Raw genomic sequence first — 21,075 nt, 5'->3', positions numbered from 1 at the left:
ATATATATATATATATATATATATATATATATCGTATTATCGTTATCAGTCCAGGTTGTCAACTTACTGTCAACGAATAATGTCTGTGGCAATAGCACCCAAATGTGTTGGAGATATCCCATCATCAGACAAAATACAAATGTTGTGCGTGTAAGCACTCAGCTTTGTACACATATTTGATTTTCCATGGCGGCTGACTAGATTAACATCAGCATTTGTATTTTGTCTGATGATGGGATATCTCCAACACATTTGGGTGCTATTGCCACAGACATTATTCGTTGACAGTAAGTTGACAACCTGGACCAATAATGGTAATGAGATATTTAATTCATTATTGTTTTATAGTGCTGATTCAATTGCCTATTAACAATTAATGTAATCAATAGTATAAAAGCTATTTATTTATGTATATGTGTTCATACACTGCTCAAAATAATTAACCATTAATTATTTTTTAACTATTACAAAGTGAAACCGCTGTTATAAAATAATATCATAACTTATAACTCAGTTAATTTTCACACAAACTAGGAAGCTGATAATAAGTCATGTGATTTAAAATGCATAGGACTGGTCACCCAGCTTATACTTGTAAATGACCATTTGGTGGATGTGGTTTTACATGCTTAGAGTTCATGACTTTTTACTTTAACATGGAGTATATAGTCACCACAAGCATGAAAGGCAGCCATTCACTGATGTTGCATGCTTAAAATTAGAGTGCTGTTAAGATCCTTTAAAAAAAGATATGTTTACAAAACATTTTCAGTGTCTGTAATCATTTGATAAAATGTGGCATATTTCCCAAGAGCATCTCATACATGCCTGATGAGATTGAATTCCATTAAGTGTGAAGACCACTCCATTCAGTCAATCTCTTTTTCTTCTTCTTTACAAAATGTGACAACTAGTTTAATACAGAGAGTGAGCACTGTCACTCATAAAGCTGAATGAAATCAAGAAAATTGTGCCAGAATATGGCAAAAAAGACAATATAATGTGACCCTATCATGATGATATTAGTGGTATCATACCAAAAGAAGTAAACATTAGTACATTCACCAGTGCCTCTTCCTACACACACATCCCATACTTCCACCACCATGACATGTATCATGTTCCTATTTGAAATGAGGCATTTATCTGGTTCCATATTCTCTGAAAATGGATATAATTCTGTTATCTAGAAGTAGAGTGAGCATGACTCATTTGTAAAAATAAGAATTGCTTTACATGTTTTTTGGTCTACCAAACATGTTCTTGACACCATTGCAGGATGGGCTATCTTGTACCTTGCTATGAGAAAAACACATCTCCTTGGGCAACTAAGTGAAGTCAATTTCTAGCTACCTGTACACTGTCATAGCATCCTGTTGTAGCTGTAAACATCTGATTGATTCACAAAGCATATACTCTGTGACACTGGCAAGCCAGAAACATCAGCTAACAGGCATCTGCTTGTGTTGTGGATGATGGTCGTTCAGTTGTACGAACAATTGCACAATTGGTTTTTGATGTAGTTCTACATTCTGCTAATGATACATTGAGGCACTCTGTCTGATGGTTCTCTGCACAAATAAAACTTCCAAATGTATTCTCTAAGGCATAGTCAAGGTCCATGAGCAATTTCAAGTACTTTGAACTATAAGTTCACTTCAAACTAACGAATCAGACAAGATTGTATAAACCACTATACACAGTATAGGTTGAATGGCCATTTACTTGCATTTCTGATCATATAAATAATTATTAGGTGCCTTGTTTTACATAACAATAAATTGAAGAGGGGGGTAATTGAATTTACTTTATAATAGTGATTTTGAATTGACATGAGTATAGTATTGAGGTATATCATTTTTTGCTACCCCTTTATTCAAAATTTTTCATTTATTCTGGGTAAGTGGAGTTTTCACATAAAATATGGTCAAGAAAGTTGTTATATTATTTTACCACTAACAACCCATTGTTCTGCACTGTTATCAATGATAACACATGGTCTGCCCATGGAGAAGATAACTGTAAAGTTACATCTAGTCTAAGAAAGTTGACAGCAGTTTTCTCCAATGGCAGGTCAGGTGATATCTCGAGGTTACTATTTCCCTTATATTCTAATAGGAATGACCAGTCACATGGATAGTGCTAACTGTTGTGTGCAAGTATGATATTGTATATTTACAGAATTTACAGTTTCTCAAGATGTATAACTCTCAAGTACAAGCAATTGTCCTTTGTGCTGATACACACATTGTCGTCTTAGTGTTATTACATAATGATTGTTTTTACTATTTGTTTACATTTGTGCCCAGCCTCTTTCTTTCCATTAACTCAATTAGTTTCAGGGCATTTCAGAACCACTCTATAATATGTCTTGGTTGAATCATCTGTTATATGGCAGACCTATCTTATTTTACTCTTGAGAGAAGTCAGTTTTACCTCAAAATAACACAGTATTCAAATTCTGATTATCCTATAATTGTTTAGAACAGTGTGTATATATATATATATAAACATTCAATCATAGCATCTATGCTGTGAAACAAAATCAAAAACTGTTTCCTTCCAAAGCTTTCAATTATTTATAGACAGAAAAATAAGGGTAAGAAAACTTCTAAACTTCTATTCAACATCATAGTAACTAATCAGTTTCCTGTCCGTATAGTTACTAATCAGTTTCCTGTCCAAAAGCTGTGCCAAATATTTCTAAAGTAAAAAAATTTTGCAGAAAGTTTGATAACCCAGAATTACCAGGTCTGGTGTAAAAAAAGAGAGAGAGAGACTGGTAAATAACTAGAGAATGTAAAAGTACTTGCTTACTTTTTCTATAAGAACTGAAAGCAACATTTTGGAATAAAACCAGAAACTTATGTTGACTGACTATTATTTTTATGCCTATGAGGAATTGGACCTTTTTGTGATTAAATATGCATATTTTTAGTGTTTGTGTGAATGTTTATATATATATATATATATATATATGTGTGTGTGTGTAAAAAAGAAAAACTGACAACTGTGAGTCAGCAGTAAAAAGATGCCTAGATTTGTATAAAACTGAAATCTCTTGCTTAAGTGTCACTTAGCAAAGTGAAAGTTAACATTTAGAATGAAATCATTAAAATGCTGTTTATGAATGCTGTAAAGATTAATCTTCAAAATTCAAGATGCTGGGTGAAAATAGAACAGAATGAACTGAATGTTATAAGAATAAGAAATAATTATATATTTTATAAATATCAATGTAATCACTTTTTTGGATTATATAAACCATTATAATCGGTACATACTTTTATACTTTATAAATATGTATCAAAACACACTTAAAATTAGTTGTCAGAATTTAGACATAAAAATAAATGATACAATGTAATAATTGAAGCATGATATTTTGTAAATCAAACACAAATAATAAACATTTTTTAAATCATAATGTTATGTACAGGATTTTAGTTTTATGGACTGTTTCTGGCTGAAGTTCAGGAGTGAATGACATTCAGTATCTGTGCTGAGACCTTTATCACATTATTGAATAATCTGCATTAATGGTTTATATATAGCTGGTCTTGTAGTGTAATTGAAAAGATTTCCTGTTCATAGTTGGTGTGTGACATCATTACAGTAAATGTGTTACCTGTGAACAGTGGAAGTGCAGATTGCAAGCACTGGTTTGTGGTGCATTCTGTGTAGTGTGTATGCTTACAAGGTACAGGTCTAAATTCTATCAACGTTTAGGCTTAGTTACAGCTGAAAGTGGACTGGTTGATTTTAATTAACAATGTGTATCTTGTTCTAGTACTGTGCTGTGCTGAGGATGTGCCATTGTATCTGCTGCTGATGTGGTCAGTGTTGAAGTTACATTCAGCCAAGAACTTACGGTAAGATTGTGGTGATCGGATATCAATCACTGTCATTGGTTAATATGGCTATATCACCTAAGTTTAATTATAACTTAGTAATTAATTCTTTTATTCATATACAAAGGGGATCTTTTAAATGGTGTTTTTCTTCTTTGTTAGGTCTTTGGGTGATTTAATGAGAACTTACTGGAATTACTTCTGAATACTGTTTTGACTTCAATGAATGCTGTAATTTTCTTCCAGCTTATTCTTGATAAAGAAGAAAATAAATGCCGTGCAAGAAAATGCAGAAAGACAATTACAGACATGGAGCCGTATCCCCCATGTCAGAGTCCTCTCTGAAAACATAAAGTAGATATATGAAAAGCATAAAGTCAGAACAGAATTCAGAAGACACAATACAATTGTAGTTTGTTCATATCAAAGTACCTAAACACCTAATGGAGAAGAGAAACACCACTTTCAACAAAACCTGTGAATATGGATTTCAGTAGATTGCAGAAACAAAAAGATCAACAAAAGTTAAGAATTCGGGAGCATAATAGACTTAGAAGACTCAGACATACTGAGTAGTCTTCAATAGAACATAATGCCAGAGAAGAACATACAATAAATTGGAATAATACTAAAATAATAGTATATGAACATACAAAAGAAATAAATAAAATAAGACTTCTACATCCACATAACTGATTAAACAGCCAATTTAGCACAGAAGTAACCAAAACCTTGAAAATATTCAAATAGTTAGTTGATTCAAGTCCTAATGGGAGAAACTCCAGTTGAGTATATAAAATACCAGACTTTCTACCACAAAGACCAAGGATCAAATCTGCAAAAACAGTCCTTCTCAGGACTTCCATGAAAACAGTGGCAGATTATTATGAAAAGCATAGGATGAAAAACCTAATTCATAATTAGTAACTTGTTAAATAAAAATTTTAAAAAGTAAATTTAAAACTAATAATATAATAAGACAAAATAGTGCTAATTAATAATTAGACTTAGGTAATCATATACATTTGTAATCATGACAAGTATTTTCAGCTAAGAGATTTTTCAGGACATAATAGTCCTGTGGTTTCTTGGTGTTCTTTCATTTGTTGACCTGTGGTTCTACTAGGTCTTCCATAGTTTCAGCACAGAGACTGAAAAATCATCTACTCCTACACTCTAGGCAAATGCATGCAATCCAGTACAATCTACTCTACCTAAAACTTCTCTAAAACAATGAAATATCCAGTGACATTGATTCAACAAATACCAAGTTATCAATACATTACTTACAGCAATCAGTTTATCTCCTACTTTCAGTGTACCATCTAGATGAGCTGCTCCTCCTTCCATAATTTTAGTAATGTAAATTCCGTTGTCTCCTACTACATGCTGATTGCCTATTCCCCCTGCAATACTAAATCCGAGACCTTTGTTCCCTTTAACTAGTTCTATTGCTAAAACATAACTTTGATGAGGTCGCTTCCTCTTCACAAACTGAAATGTGTACGATAAATTGTTAAAGGCACATTTGAAAAATAAATAAATAAATGTTAATCAAATAACATATAATACTAAAATCATTGTATAAAATATTATGTGATATAACCTATCTGACAGAACAGACTATGGAAAAAAATGATTTTTCACTAAAAACAAATAACCTTGGTGGATTTAAATATAAGTTATATTAATCAAACATTCCAGTTTAAAACTTTCAATAAAACAGATGCTGTTAATTTAAAATTTTCTATTTCTGAATAAAACTTTCTTAATGAGTTATGGTATTGTGTTTACTAATGTACCCAAAGCTTATCACATATAATAGAAATACTGTTCAACGTTACATGATTTTGTGGGCATAGCTCACAAACTCACTTCTATTTTTCACAAATAAGGTTTTTCCTACCACATTTTAAACACCAAATTTATTAAATTTTGTGACAAATTCAACAATCTTCTTTCTACCAATTATGGGATTAATAATTTTAGAAAATACCATGACCTTTTAAAAATTTTCACATCTTAATTTCTTAACTAGTTTTTTTAAGGTAAGAATAAGCAATTTAACATCCATTGTTAGTTTTATCTCCCAATACTTAATGCAAGCTGTATAACAGTTCCTTATATATATTATACATAACATTACATGATTAGCTTTGTTGCATTAATTCTGTTAGATTAGTATGTAACACCTTATGCTGCAAAGTGTGATCTACAGATAAATGGTTTGTGTGAACCTGCATCAATAAAAACATAACGCCATCTCCATCACACACTTTCCTTTACCGATCTTTTGGCAGCATCATGCAGCACACAAAGTGTGTAGTCAAGATACTGTTATGTTCTTATTACTGGTCAGTCTTTCTTTGATGTAATGTCACATAAAGTATTGATCTTTACATCAGTTTCTGTTAATTTATTTCATAAGTTATATCAATCATTCTTCTTATTTCTTTGTTTAAAGCTTTATTATTGTTCTGACCTTTTTCAAATTTCACTACTGCTTTTATATATAATTATGCACACACACACACAAACATATATATATATATACTTAGACAGTTCTTAGGGTTTAGGTCCATTTACTACTTCCAGCTCTAGGGGATGGTTGCAGTCAGATTAATTCATACTATCTTTTGTAAGTTATTTGTCTTTTTGTATTACATGAACTTGATTATTTTAAATAGAATATTAATAATTGTATTATTTCTTACACAATTTTGTTATTCCTTTATTTTTTATGTTTATCTACATAAATATTCGTTTTTTTTGTACTATCTGTACCATCCAATGCGATAGCTAAATTCTAACGTGTGGTAGCTATTTAACTCAGATGTTTAGCTAATCTAAAGTCAGGCCTTTGGAGCCACTTAATGTGCTTTAATTTGTCATCAGACATTCTTAGGAAAGATTATATAAAATTCTGCATATATTGGTGTCACATTTTGCAAGTGACAAAGAACTAGTTATGGCTCACAAAGTAAACAGCTCGTTATTACATGTTCTGTAAGTAAGTTCTATTCTTTCTTTAAAAATAATTTCATTAGCAGTACTGGTTAAAATTAGTACTTAAAATACATTTAGTTTTATTACTTACCCTTTTATTATGAGGATTATTTTGCATTGCTAGAATAGTTTATGAACTTAGAACTAACCTAAGTCTCCTAAACTGGCTGAACCTTGTGAGATATTGAGATTATTGCCAAAAAGAGCATGTCCAATTGATGAACCAATGCATTCTAATCATTAAGTTTTTGTTTTATGACATTTTAGTTAGACACATATTATATTAGCTTTTTTAAATACTAGGTTAATTTTCAGTTTTGATCTATGTAGGTAGCTTGCTTTGATCAGAAATTATTGATAATGGTTAGAAAAAACACAGCATTTCATCTTATTCCTATGGTCAGAAGTTGGATAATGTGTATGCAATTTTATGCCTGGCTAGAGTAAGGCATGAAATTATGAATACAAGTTTTACTCACTCCAAAACATAAAGGATTTGTTTGTTTGTTTGTTTTGAATTTCTACATGAGGGCTATCTGCACTAGCCATCCCTAATTTAGTAGTGAAAGATTAGAGGGAAGGCAGCTAGTAATCACCACCCACTACCAACTCTTGGGCTACTCTTTTACCAATGACTATTGGGATTGACCATCACATTATAATGCCCCCATGGCTAAAAGGGCAAGCATGTTTGGTAGGATGGGAATTTGAATCTGCAACCCTCAGATTGCGAGTCAAGCACCCTAACCACCTGACCATGTCGGGCCAAAATATAAAGGAATCATCGACCATGATCTTTCTAAAGCCTTTTACTTTGAATAACACTTACAAGTTACTTTGATATTTAGACTTATTATTAATTAGAAACTCTTCTTTTGTAAAGTCATATATGAAAGGTAACAGATTCTTTGTTACTTAAAACATTCGACTTTGAAGTATAAAACGTCTCAAAAATGTACATATGGCATATAATGGCTTAACTATTTGATGCAAGTGAGACTTGAAATAGAATGATAAACTACCTATTTTTTTAAGTATTTAAGTCAAACAATTAGTATGATTCAGATTAGCATTAATACATAGCTTGTTTTTACCCTATTGATATTTTGATCTTTGAGAAAAGCTATTTAGATTTCTAAGGATGGTAATTTATATCGCAAGTAATCAAATAATTAAGTCAAAACTATAGGAAAATAATCATTAAGTTGTGCAACGATATCTACTTAAGAGAAAGATGTGAAAAGGTGTCAGATATTAGCATATTGCACTGCACTGCAAAATCAAGACATACAAGGTGCTCCAAAAACAACTTTGTAACACTACAGTTATTATGCTACTAAATAAAAATGAAAGTTTTGACTCAATAATTTCAAATTCCGCAGTAGAACAGAAGAAAACTTGTCAAGTTTACCAAAACATCAATCCTATCTCTTTCTCAGATCATCTTATGGGCTATTTTATGAATATTATGAAAATAATTTTAATGTTTTAATCATGAAACTTGTATCACTTACCAAATGAACAGTATTCCCTGCCCGTTTTAATGCCTCTACAGCTATGGAATGACACACATCAACCAAGTCTACTTCATTTACTTTCAGTATTATGTCATCTACCCTGAATCACCAGAAAATAAGAAATGTATTACATTATACAGTTTTAAGGGAGTTTTTCATGGGTAGATATTAGAATTCAATAATTCAACATCAGTAAAGAGTCATGTAAATTCAAAACCTTATTGTATTGTCCATATCTTTACTGAGACTTACAATAACAAAAACTTTTGACATATACATCTCAACTTTGATCATGTTATAGCGAAAATGTGCCCTCACTATTAAAAAAATTAACATAAACTAAATATGTACTTGAACTTAATGGGATATCCTAATTTTTAAGGACACAGATTGAAATGAATATCCTTCTAAACTGCAAGTATGATAACACCTCTCACCACACACATCTCAACTTTGATCATGTTATAGTGAAAATGTGCCCTCAGTATTAAACAATTAACATAAACCAAATATGTACTTGAACTTAATGGAATATCCTAATTTTGAAGGACACAGATTGAAATGAATATCCTTCTAAACTGCAAGTATGATAACACCTCTCACCACACACACAGTTTTTAGAATCCTGACAACTCTTAGAAGTTGATTTAAGTTGACTCTCTTTTACTTTCTTTTCTTCTTAATAAAAAGCTTGTATATATGTACAAATACAAAGCAGATTCAGAATAGAAGTAACACAACTATTAACTAAAAGAAAAACAAAATATCACACACACCAAAACAATAAGATTTATATTTTCCTGCACTTTTTATTTTCTTTCAAAATACAATAGTAGCATAATATGTTGCAAAATAAAAGAAAACTAAGGATAAACCTATCATTTAGATTTGAAATAGTTATACTATTTATATTAAACATAAGGCCAAAACTATCTCTAAAGGACACACATTAATATTGGCAGTATACCACAACACTGGCATTTAGTGAAACTTGATATAAAGATATTTACACTGATTAAGTATCAGTTTGGCAGCAAGCTACTAATAGTCAGTCATCAGCTGCAAAAGATGTTTGCAATAAAATAGAATGTTTATTGTATTTATCAACTTAAAAAAGATCATGTCCAAGTTTCTTTTAAGGCTTTGAAATAAGCCTCACATTAATTAAATCATAAAAACTATGTCGTGATAAGAACAAGGATATTATATATCATTATATCTTCATGAAGACTATTTTATGGAAAAATAAATACACCCAGAGGTTGAGTATATTTCACTAAAAGGATTTTGGATCCCTGCCACATTGTTACAGTGCATGTTGCCATGTCCAGTTGTGCTCTATCTAACAATCATGCATTCTGATAATAGCCCTGCAGTGTAGTTTCTATTGCAAAAGGCTCATTGCAAGTATAAGAGGATGACAGTTTCTCAGCATGCATTTCAACAGAAATACATAGATAATAAATCCAGTAACTTTACCAGTATTTTTTTGTATGGTATAGCATAAACACCCTTTTCATTCTCCAGTTCCTTGAAGTATGCAGTGGTTGAACATGAAGTATGACTGGAAGCCTTATCTTGATGAACCCATATCCTACTGGCTTCGTTTCTAGATGTAGATCCCTCTTGAGTATGTTGTGTATTACTGTTTGAGACACGTGGATGGCTTTTGCCACTTATCTTTATGTTCATAAATTCTCACCTGTTACAAGACGCCACTTACCATATCTGGGATACTACTTGTTGAAGGTCTCTTTCTTGATGGTCCTGGTGACTCAAGTAAACCATATTATTTATATTTTCAACACTATTAAGTATAACGAATGTCTCTGTCTTGAAAATTTTAAATCACTGATCTGAACATATGTTTGTTGTATGAGTGTATGAAGATTTTGTGACAGAAAGGTCTGTTACATACCCTTCCCAAAAGTGATCAATTTTTGTGGCATCACATAACCTATAAAATCCCAAACAATGTCAAAATGTATTTCCAAAACATTCTATTCCAATGGGGTTTTATAATGGCTGTGGCTGTCATATGGCATGAACACTTAAAATTGTTTAATATATTGTACTCAAACCTCTGTATGTATAAAAAAAAACAGATGAACATTAAAGAAATAGGATTGCTGTTTCTTCTTCAGAATAATTTTATAATTAAGTGTGAGATATGGCTGAAACATTATCATTTCTGCACAGTTAGGAAACTAGAAATATGTAAGATAAAACATGAGGACTTTCAAAGAAAAAGAAAAGATGCATATCACACACACATACACTTACATATCATATTTGACACACATAATTTTATCACAGAATAATCTCAAACAGAGAAGATTGTAAGGTTCTTCTGAATAAGTTTTATTTAAATCTTTATTGAAGGAACAAGTTTGAGATACAAATTAGAAACAGCTGATCAATATAAGAAGCACTTACTGTAGCCTTCCATCCACAGCTGCTTCACCCCCAGGAATAAGTTTGGTGATGTAAATACTTGGATCATCATCAACATGTGGATTATCAATTCCTCCAGCAATACTAAACCCTAACCCTGCTCCTCCCTAGAAACAAAGATCCAATGGAATGTATTCTATATTGATTTTAACACACTAAAAAGTATTTCTAAGCTATGTAGAGTGAACTGTATAAATAAAATATACTGCGCTGTATGGATTAGAATGAAATAATAAAAAAAAACTATATTATTTTGTATTAAGACTTCTTGATCCAATGTGTTTTTCTGACATCATGAATGGATTAGCATGAATCATTATTCATTATGAATAACTTCTCAAAGATTGGTATGATAATATTAACTACTGATACACTAAAACAAACTATTTTTTTTATTCAGCATTTTCATCTATATTTAAAGTTTATGACAATATAGCAGTAGCCAAAAAATGATCATTATACAAAGGATATTCTTCTTACCCTTTCTAGTGTTATTTCTTCATATTCCCAGTCCTCTTCACCATTTGTCTATAAAAGAGAAAAGAAACAATGCTGATGTTAAGAAACACATTTAATGATTTGATCACAAAAGAGTTTAAAATAAAAAACTGATAAATTACTAGTTAATTTGAAATCAGCATTTGTAACTTCTCTTTCATTAAACACAGTTTGCTGTCAAAACCTGTGTACTGTTAGTTTTTGATAGATGAAATTCTTTACAAAAAAAGCGCTTGTGATATATTTTTGTCTAGCATGCTTTCAGAAGCTGTGTATTTAGGATAGCATGTTAATTTACATCTATGTCATTATTACAAAACTATCTGTCTTTTGCACAGCAGCACAAGCATTATTATTTCTACAAAGTTTTCTTTGTCTATTGCTCTTTAAACAGACACTGAAAAATATATTTTATGACTCAAGAGAAAACTTTCTTCATACAATGAAACACACTTTCTTTATCTGTATTAAATTTTATAATTTGCAAACATCAATATAAAAACAAATACAAAAAACTGTTTACAAGCCTACAACCCGTGTCTGTATTTCTCAAAGTCTTGTCCATCCGAGGTTTTAATAAGTATGTACCACATAAAGAAAGTATTTTTGTGGAAATATCAAGTAAAACTACAAAACTACCTGTTCAATTGTTTATCTAGTCTGAAGACACTTCAACAGTAGTGAAAAACAAAGTGCTATTTCAAAAGCAGCATATAAATTAAAAACATAAACATCTATCTATTCTAAGTAACAAAATAAATCTAAGTGTTTACTGGCTACAGCAAAACAGTAATACATAAATTCAAGCTTGAGAGTCACTTATTTTGAACTACAAATAATGCTGATTATCAAATAATTTATAACAAATGTCAAGTATTTCCAAGTATATATATTCTGTAGTAAGGGGTGTTGCCAAATAAATCACACTTTTTTCCTCGAGAGTATAACAAAGTAAAATAAGATTTTAATTCAATCAAAAAAGTAATTCCATATATCAATATCGCTTGAGTTTTAATCGATTTGCAAAAGATTTCAGCAATGCAACAAACATGTCTGTTTTTGTGGCTGTCTCTGTGAACACATCAGTGAAAACACAAATCAAGGTTCCACATTTATGTCTCTCACATTCAAGCAAAGTTTCCAATGCTACTTCTGTGCATTGTTGAATGAAATCTCCGACTTGAATTCTCGGAGCATGTCTGTGACTTGTTTCTGAGCCATCCCAAAGGCAGCACATGCGACACGAACCTCAGTTCTTGTGAGCACCATGATTCAAAAGTTTTCACAAAAAATGAAATTCAAAGAGTCAAACACCCAAGAGTAGGTTGAAATGACGTTTTCTCACGAATGATGATATTCGTCATTACTTCGGGGGAAAGAGTGTTATTTATTTTGCAACACCTCTTACAAACATTTAAAGAGAAATAAAATAGACTGAAAAATATAAGTAAAGCATTCAATTATAATCAGTTAGGCCAAAAACTAAGGTTTTTAATTTAATATATGAACTTAATGCTTTATCTGCTTCTTTGTGTACTTTTTTTCATTACATTTTCATACTTATAGTTTACTGAGCTAAAATAAGGAAGAAGGCTAGCTTTCTTTGCTGGCTTATGCTGTTTTTCACTGGAGTGGCTAGCAAGTAACAGATAAAGAAATAAATATTTATTGCAGTGATCAAAATCTGTTTTATTTACAAAGTCTATCTCTTTCTCTTTTTGCGCTCATCTTAAGACTTTTTTTCCCCATCATAGACTACTATATCTTGTTCTTTACATTGGGAGATACTAAGTGAGAAGTATTAAACCAAACTATTTTTTAATTAGCTTTTAGTCATAAACAGAACATTTCTAGATAAAGACAAAACTAAAATTTCCATCTGGTTCAGTCTAAAGCTCTTTTCCTCAATTCTGTAACAGCTTCGTATTTTTTTTAATTCAAGGTTCTTCCCATGTTTGTTTTTTCCATATCTGTCGAGGGTTCCTTTTATAATGGTAATAATCTTGTATCAGCAGCAGTGTTAAAAAGAAGAGAAATTTAATAAAGGTATAACAATAAAAGTGTACAAAACATATTAACATTAACATAATACACAGATTGCACTTACATAGCTTTCCCCACTGCCTCCCCATTCTAACAGTGGAGTTTGTGCCTAGAACAGAAACAAAACAAAAAATATTTTCTGTAAGAGTATTAGGTTAATTCTGAGGATGAAAAGTATGTGATAACTAGAGCTGGGCAATTAACTCAATCATAATCTATTACCTATGAGTATAGATTACATTGATCAGTGTCACATAAAATAATCAATTAATCAAAATTGTGATTGAATCAATTAATGTCACAAAAATAATCATCTAATCAAAATTAGGTTTTCCTTTATTCCTACACTCAATTATCCTAACTATTCAAATAATAACAAATTGCCATAGGTATTAAAACCTGATTTTTAGCATTATAAGTATTTTTAGTCATCTAGTGAGAATAATCAAGTACTTGATGTGACTGATTAACGAGTTTGATGATGAAGATCAAAATCTGACATCTACATAATGTTGTGAGTTACTTTGAAAAAACATAAGCAAACTGCTTTATATTTTAAAATAAAATATATTTAAATATATATATATAGTACGTTGTTACTGCAAAAGTTTGCTAATGTGTGAAGCAGAGTTTAACTAACAAATTAGTAGTGTCTCTTTGTACCATTCACTATTGGTGGGGTACACATATTCATCATGTCGAGAATCTTCATATTGTTGTTTTTGCACATTAGAGCACTCAGTGTAAAGAACTTGACCAAAACATTGGGTTAAATCACTCACCTTATATGTAAAATATGTACAGAATCCCAGCAGTAATCAGTAGCATTAATTGCAGCATTGATAATATTTTGTTTACTTTTGTGTTACTAGGGGTCTTATAATCAAATCATAAGTAATTTGCACATAAAAAGTTTATGAAAATGGGTTTCACAAACAGGTAGGGTCCTCATTTGTAATTATAGAGTCAAACATGCTTCAATGTGACTAAAGCTCTGCTCATACCGGGTAAGAATTTTATTAATTTGTTTAACAAATTACCTTTTACATTAGTTGCTTATATTCATCCAGTGATACTCACTTCTTCAGGATGTATTTTTATTTGTATTTCTTACTATACTTATAATCTATCCAACACAAAATATGAAAATAAATCTGACATTCACAGTATGAGAAACATTATAATTATATGAACAACTTCGGTAGTTTATAACGTTGATCTGTCTTTAATTAAGGCAGGTTATAATTTTACAAAATTTCCAACAACGTACTGCAATAACTATCAATAATGTTCTTTAAGATATGTGTGAACTTTAAGTATTTTTACTTATCATGCAAGGAATCATGCAAATATAAAACCTTAACAAGAGAAAAAAATAATTATATATAAATAGAAAAAAATAATTATGTATCAATAAACTGTTTACTACAACATAAATTATACAATGATCACACACATCAGGTTTTTCAATTCATCTACTTGTGGTGCTTGTTAACAATCTTTATTTCATCAGACACATATATAAATATAAATAAACTGACAACAAAGCTGTTACAACAGAAACTTTAGTTAAAAGATATTTTCCAAAATTGTTAAGAGATGGCAGAACCGTCTTTCTTAAATATTGCATAAAATTGTATTTAAAGATTGTTGTTTTTCGTTATTAATTAAATGTAAAACTACATGTTGTATGTCTATGAGTGTGTCATGTTCACATCATCTCTATTACATACTACATGAAAAACAAGATTTTTAATTGTGATAAAATCAATGTTTATTCACACAGCATGTTATTGAGAATCTAAGAATGCACTTACAACAACTATGTGACTGTGGATATTTTATGAATTCGAGTACATGTACACTCTCAGCTAGTAACGAAGACAGCTTGCAGCCACTTAAAAAATGAAACGTTAATGGATGTAGCACTGGTAGTACAAGTGACATTCTAAACCTGCAAACTGATGTCCAAATCCTCTGTGTGTAATGGCATCCCCCACCACCACACACACACACACACACACACACTCCCATGAAATGTGTGTGTGCTGATGTGGCATATCAACTTATCCAGTCTAAAATTAGTCATCTAAATTTCGAAACCTGTAAATGAGAGTTGTTTAAAGACAATTAAGGAATTCATATCAGAACACTCTAGGAGCATCGTTTCCATACTACTAGATTCTATAGAAAAGCTGCAGCCCACAAGGCACCCTACAGAGCCAGGAAGAAAAGGCGGCATCTCATCGTACCTTAAGCACCAAAACTGAAATGAATAACAATGGAAAGCCAATAAGTAGAGCGAATAATTATTTTACTCATTTTCAACTTCTGACATAGGTTTCTGGGTTTGACAGCAACCTAAAGAACACTGCAAATATTATTGTGCTGTCTGAGCCTGTTTCAACCATGAAGAATGGCAGAAGTAGTATAATGACATTGGCTTCCTTTAATTTATTTAAGCTTGCTCAATTGGGAAAAGTTTAAAAATTCACTGGTGTAATTCTATGGGGAGAAGGATCTTTTTCAGAATCATAATGCCCCATGCTGTAGTGTATGTCGTGTTCAATACTGGTTTGAAGCAAATAAATACTAAAAGATGACTTGATCAGCTCAAGCCCTGGTCTGAATCCAAGAAACCAAAGCCAAAATTTATCTCAATTTTGAAGCTTTGGATGGCAACAGTTACTAACAGTCTAGGTTGTGACTAAAATCTTACTAAAATGGGCACACAGCAACAAAATATGACACCCTTTCTCAAAGTGTGCCGTCTTAACCCAAACTTTCGATAATACAGTACCAGCCATATAATATCAACCACAACAAACGTATAGTACCAACTGTATAGTGACTTTTGCCCTACCCTGTATATATATAAATGATCACTCTTGAGCTGCCAAGAAAATAGAGGTGCTGAAGACTTTCATTAATGTTTATCTCAAGAAATGACAAGCATACAGCACAAAAGATTTCACGCTTTCAAGATGCAAAATAACTCAGCCCCTGTAAACAGAACAAAACCTGAAGGTTTGATTTGTGTTTAATTTCGTACAAAGCTACACGAGGACTATCTGTGCTAGCCTTCCCTAATTTAGCAGTGATAGACTAGAGGGAAGGCAGCTAGTCATCACCACCCACCGCCAACTCTTGGACTACTCTTTTTACCCAAGAATAAAGGGATTAAAGGATTGATCGCAACGACATAATGCCCCCATGGCTGAAAGGGCGAGCATGTTCAGTGACAGGGATTTGAACCTGCAACCCTCAGATTGCAAGTCAAGCACCTTCACCACCAGGCCAAACCTAAAGAATTAAGAACAGTTACTTTTAGATCCATATTGTCCTAAGCCTTAAGTACCTTCATTGTATAAGGCCAACTATAAGATAAGAGCAAACTAAACAAACTGCAATAAAATTTTACTTTATGATAAAAAAAAGGCTTATTGAAATACATATTCAGTGGGGTATCCAGGATTACCTTCATTGTATAAGGCCAACTATAAGATAAGAGCAAACTAAACAAACTGCAATAAGATTTGACTTTATAATAAAAAAAAGGCTTATTGAAATACATATTCAATGGGGTATCCAGGATTACCTTCATTATATAAGGCCAACTATAAGATAAGAGCAAACTAAACAAATGGCAATAAAATTTTACTTTATAATAAAAAAAGGCTTATTGAAATACATATTCAGTGACATATCCAAGATGATCAAGTCTTGGAGTATGCAAACGCTAATGGTGTATGTCCAAGTAAAGGTTTCAGTGGTCATATAAAAATAACTATTACAAGAAATTGGAAAACAATTTATCACCTCCAGTTTTTTAAATTAAAGATTAGATTTTAAATTGCATTTTAATAGAATTTTGATAATGAAAAGATAAAACTTGGGACTGATGAAAAGATAAAAGTTGACCACTATTTGATAATCATTTATTGTGTATTGTTGTAAAATACAAAGGAGAAAAAAAAAAGCCAGGGATCCCGGTAGCAAGGAAATCTCCTTGGATACGCCACTGATATTCCCAACATAATATTTTCTCACAGCTCATAGAACTCAAACAAACAAATTGAAAATGTTTGTGAATTGCAATATACAGTCGATATGACAATTTTTAATATTTATATTGTATTATATTTTTTACAATTTTATACAGCAATTACTTGAATATTGTACTGTTTTGAAATATATTAGTTTAAATATATACATCTTGCTGTTCATTTTATAGTACGGTACATATTGGGTATAGTTTTTCATTTGTTGTCATGCTCACTTTTGCCCATAGAGTATAAATGACAGTTATAGGCACCCACGATTACCGTGGCCTAGTTGTTAGTGTGTCAGGCTGTGAACCTGAGGGTCCATGGTTCGTTTACTTTTTTTTCTTCTAATTACCATTAAACTGCTTTTAAAATTACAAAAAAATCAAGCCCGTAAACTATATAAAAAATATAACAAACTTAGAAATTATTTATCCAGTAAGTAGAGTTATTTTCATATGTCTTGATAGACCTTTAGTGGTTGTTACGATAACCACTAAACTGGCACTTTAATTAGCATATGGACATAAATTAAATAATTACCTCAAGATGAAACAACGGAAAAATACATAAAATATAATCACAAGTGTCACATGTAGAAAATAAAATACGTTGCAGGTGTAGGTTCTGAAACCCACTACGACTTCCATCTAAAAGTAACATTCACTGTATCCAGCCAGTGCAATAGTGAAATGGAATTACAAAAATAAAACTGAAAGTTAAGCAATTTACTACAAACGTATAACTGCATGGGGTGATACTAAAACCCCTGGAGTTGATATTCCAGCCCTCCATTATGGCGTATTCCTGCTGCTGTGCGAGCCCTTCCTCGCCAGATAATTTCTTTTGCTAAGGTAGATTTTCACATTTTAATTTTTGCACTCGTTTTATCTGTCTGTCTTTTATATGTGAAACGTTTTGTTTCTTGGGCTTGTTATTTGATAAGTTGCTTTAAAATACCATCAATGGTAAGGAGGCAGTGTTTTTATGTCCTCTTTCTTTCTGATGTTAAAATTAACAAAACTGTTGTGTACTCTGTGAATATACGTATCTAATGACGTGAAAAATACTATCCTTACACTTTTGTTTATCGTTAGACTAAAGTGCAACATATATAATTCTTATAGGGAATATTTTCCTTTGTAAACTCGTCAGTACCTGGGGACATTTTTGATATTAATTTTATGTTCAATGTGTATATAATGTCATCAAACTAGCTTTTCACCTATAATAGAACAACTCTGCAAGGGTCTTAATAAAAGAGATCCCCCACCTCCAGTAGCTCAGTGGTAAGCCTGTAGGCTTACGATACTTAAAAGCAGTTTCGACACTCTTGGTGGGCAGAGCATAGCCAGCCAGTTGTGTAGCTTTGATCTTAACAACAACCAAAACCAAACCCACTGGGAAAGATGCAATGTTCAAGTAAAATTGGCACTGAACGCTTTAACAAGTATAGTTATAGAAAAACGTCCGATTTTCACACTCCTAAAATTTCAGATCTGTCGCCCATACCTAGAATCTGTGATTCAACCAAGCATGATATTGTGGCGAAAGAAGACTACAGTTTACATGAAATTGCAGCCAAAACAGAAGTTACGAAAATAGGCGTTTTCAAAATTCACAGTGTAACGAAAACACGTATTAATCTTTATACGTATCATTTAAAAAATCAGACTAGTAGGTCCTTATCAAGCAGTTCTAATTTACACGCCTTTTAAATAAATACTTTTTTACCCCCCTAAGTTAAATAAATTTGGTCTCATTTGATAGTTATTTTACAAATCGACTACGAAAAAAATTAATTAATACCAGGTCTAATCAACAGAGGGTATTTTACCTTGACACACGATTCAATCTCTTATAGTTCTGGATTTTTGTGATGTTATTGTGTAATTTCCTTCTTTTAGTCAGTGGCTACCTTAATATTGTTTTTAACTGGTATATATATATATATATATATACATATCAAATGAATGAATGAATATACAAACGTGTGTGTGTGTGTGCGTGAGTAGGTCTTATGTGTGTCCAAAGATGTGTAAATAATACTGCTTTTCAATTCGTATTTAACTGCGTGTTTTATAACATAATTTACTTTCTACTTTACTATTAAAACCATTTACAGGTCTTTTTTAAAAATTCAAAAAATCTTGCTATGGGTTTAGGTTTCTTTATTTCATTACACGCCTTAAAATGGAATTACGCTGGTAAAATCAAAAGAGGTGGCAGCTTCTCTACCAATTTAGTGCAACGTTTACCTCATTCTCTTGATATCTAAGCCGATATTACATTCCCTATCTAGCGCATTCTTTTGCCAGCTAGAAGAGTGTCATGTTTGTACTAAAATAGGTCTAGTGTAAGTGGGAAACTTTATTACTACGAGAAAAGTGACGCGAAAAATTCCGTAGAAATTAGAGTACATGAGCAAAGTTTGTCCTCGTTTGATCACTAAACATTATGGCCGTTTTTGTTGGGTTTTTTTAATCCAGTTTTTTTCATGCAACAAATTCGGAGGATTATTGGAATAAGTTTCGTTCTTGAATTACACTTATTTGTAGGATATTTTACAATATCAGTTTATGTTCCAGTCACTAAATACTTTAAAATAAACACACCAAGATGCATACGATGCTTTAAATAAGTAAAGTACGCTTTAAATAAGTAAATTTTTAAAGAGAACAAGGCCTACAAAAAGTGATCTAGTTTTGATGGCTAAACAACAAGAATATTTTAGTCCTACACGAAATGTCGAAAAAAAGTTATCAACCTGAAAAGACCCTTACTCCTCATCGCATGTAGTAAATCAAAGACCAATCTAATTAAATTACAAAAAAATGGTGGTTATCAACCTGAAAAGATCCTTACTCCTGATCGTTTGTGGTAAATCAAAGACTAATCTAAATAAATTACAAAAAAATGGTGGTTATCAACCTGAAAAGATCCTTACTCCTGATCGTTTGTGGTAAATCAAAGACCAATCTAAATAAATTACAAAAAAAATGGTTATCAACCTGAAAAGATCCTTACTCCTGATCGTTTGTGGTAAATCGAAGACTAATCTAATTAAATTACAAAAAATGGTGGTTATCAAACGAAGCATAAATGTCCACTGCATTCAAGAGCATGGGAACAAAAAATCAAATCAAATTTTAGGCACCATTCAATAATACGACACAAAATCTAAACAAACTAGCCACCACTGGTGTCACCTACAGGTAGCGTGTCGCATTACGGATCAGAAGGTTTAACACGCTCTGTACTTTAAACTGTGGGTGTGTGTGTTTTCTTATAGCAAAACTACATCGGGCTGTCTGCTGTGTCCACCGAAGGGAATTGAACCACCGAATGTAGCATTGTAAGTCCGAAGACTTACCGCTGTCCCACCAGGGGACATTTAAACTGTGGATACATTACTCAGTTCAAAACCGTACAAAGGCTCTTGTGGCGGTGGGTACTCCTGTTTGGCTGCTCTCATTCTGGTCAGTATATTATTAATGGTTATAAACAAGATTACGACACTTATGATATACAACATTGTTTATTGACCAAAAGGGGACATGGATAAACGTTTCGGAATTCTATCAGATTCCATCTTCAGTATCTAAAGCAGAATAAAATGAATTTACATCAGTCATTTTATTCTGCTTTAGATACTGAAGA

The 21,075-nt window shown here is 31.7% G+C and overlaps 1 protein-coding gene across 1 annotated transcript in view; it reads right to left on the bottom strand.

Moving 5' to 3' along the window:
• The window catches only part of LOC106475613 (disks large 1 tumor suppressor protein-like), a gene marked incomplete at its 3' end in the record, with an annotated part of 180,333 nt that overhangs the window by 2,685 nt on the left and 156,573 nt on the right, over positions 1-21,075 (bottom strand). The window contains exons 6-10 of the mRNA XM_022380864.1: positions 13,434-13,478; positions 11,309-11,356; positions 10,811-10,935; positions 8,372-8,474; positions 5,142-5,345 (exon numbers count right to left, since the gene is read on the bottom strand). Coding sequence (XP_022236572.1) covers positions 5,142-5,345; positions 8,372-8,474; positions 10,811-10,935; positions 11,309-11,356; positions 13,434-13,478 — 525 coding nt within the window. The remainder of the gene's footprint in view (positions 1-5,141; positions 5,346-8,371; positions 8,475-10,810; positions 10,936-11,308; positions 11,357-13,433; positions 13,479-21,075) is intronic.

This window comes from Limulus polyphemus, unplaced genomic scaffold (assembly GCF_000517525.1).
Source record: "Limulus polyphemus unplaced genomic scaffold, Limulus_polyphemus-2.1.2 Scaffold148, whole genome shotgun sequence".
NCBI classification, from domain to species: domain Eukaryota; kingdom Metazoa; phylum Arthropoda; class Merostomata; order Xiphosura; family Limulidae; genus Limulus; species Limulus polyphemus.
This window is presented reverse-complemented; position numbering and strand designations above follow the sequence as displayed.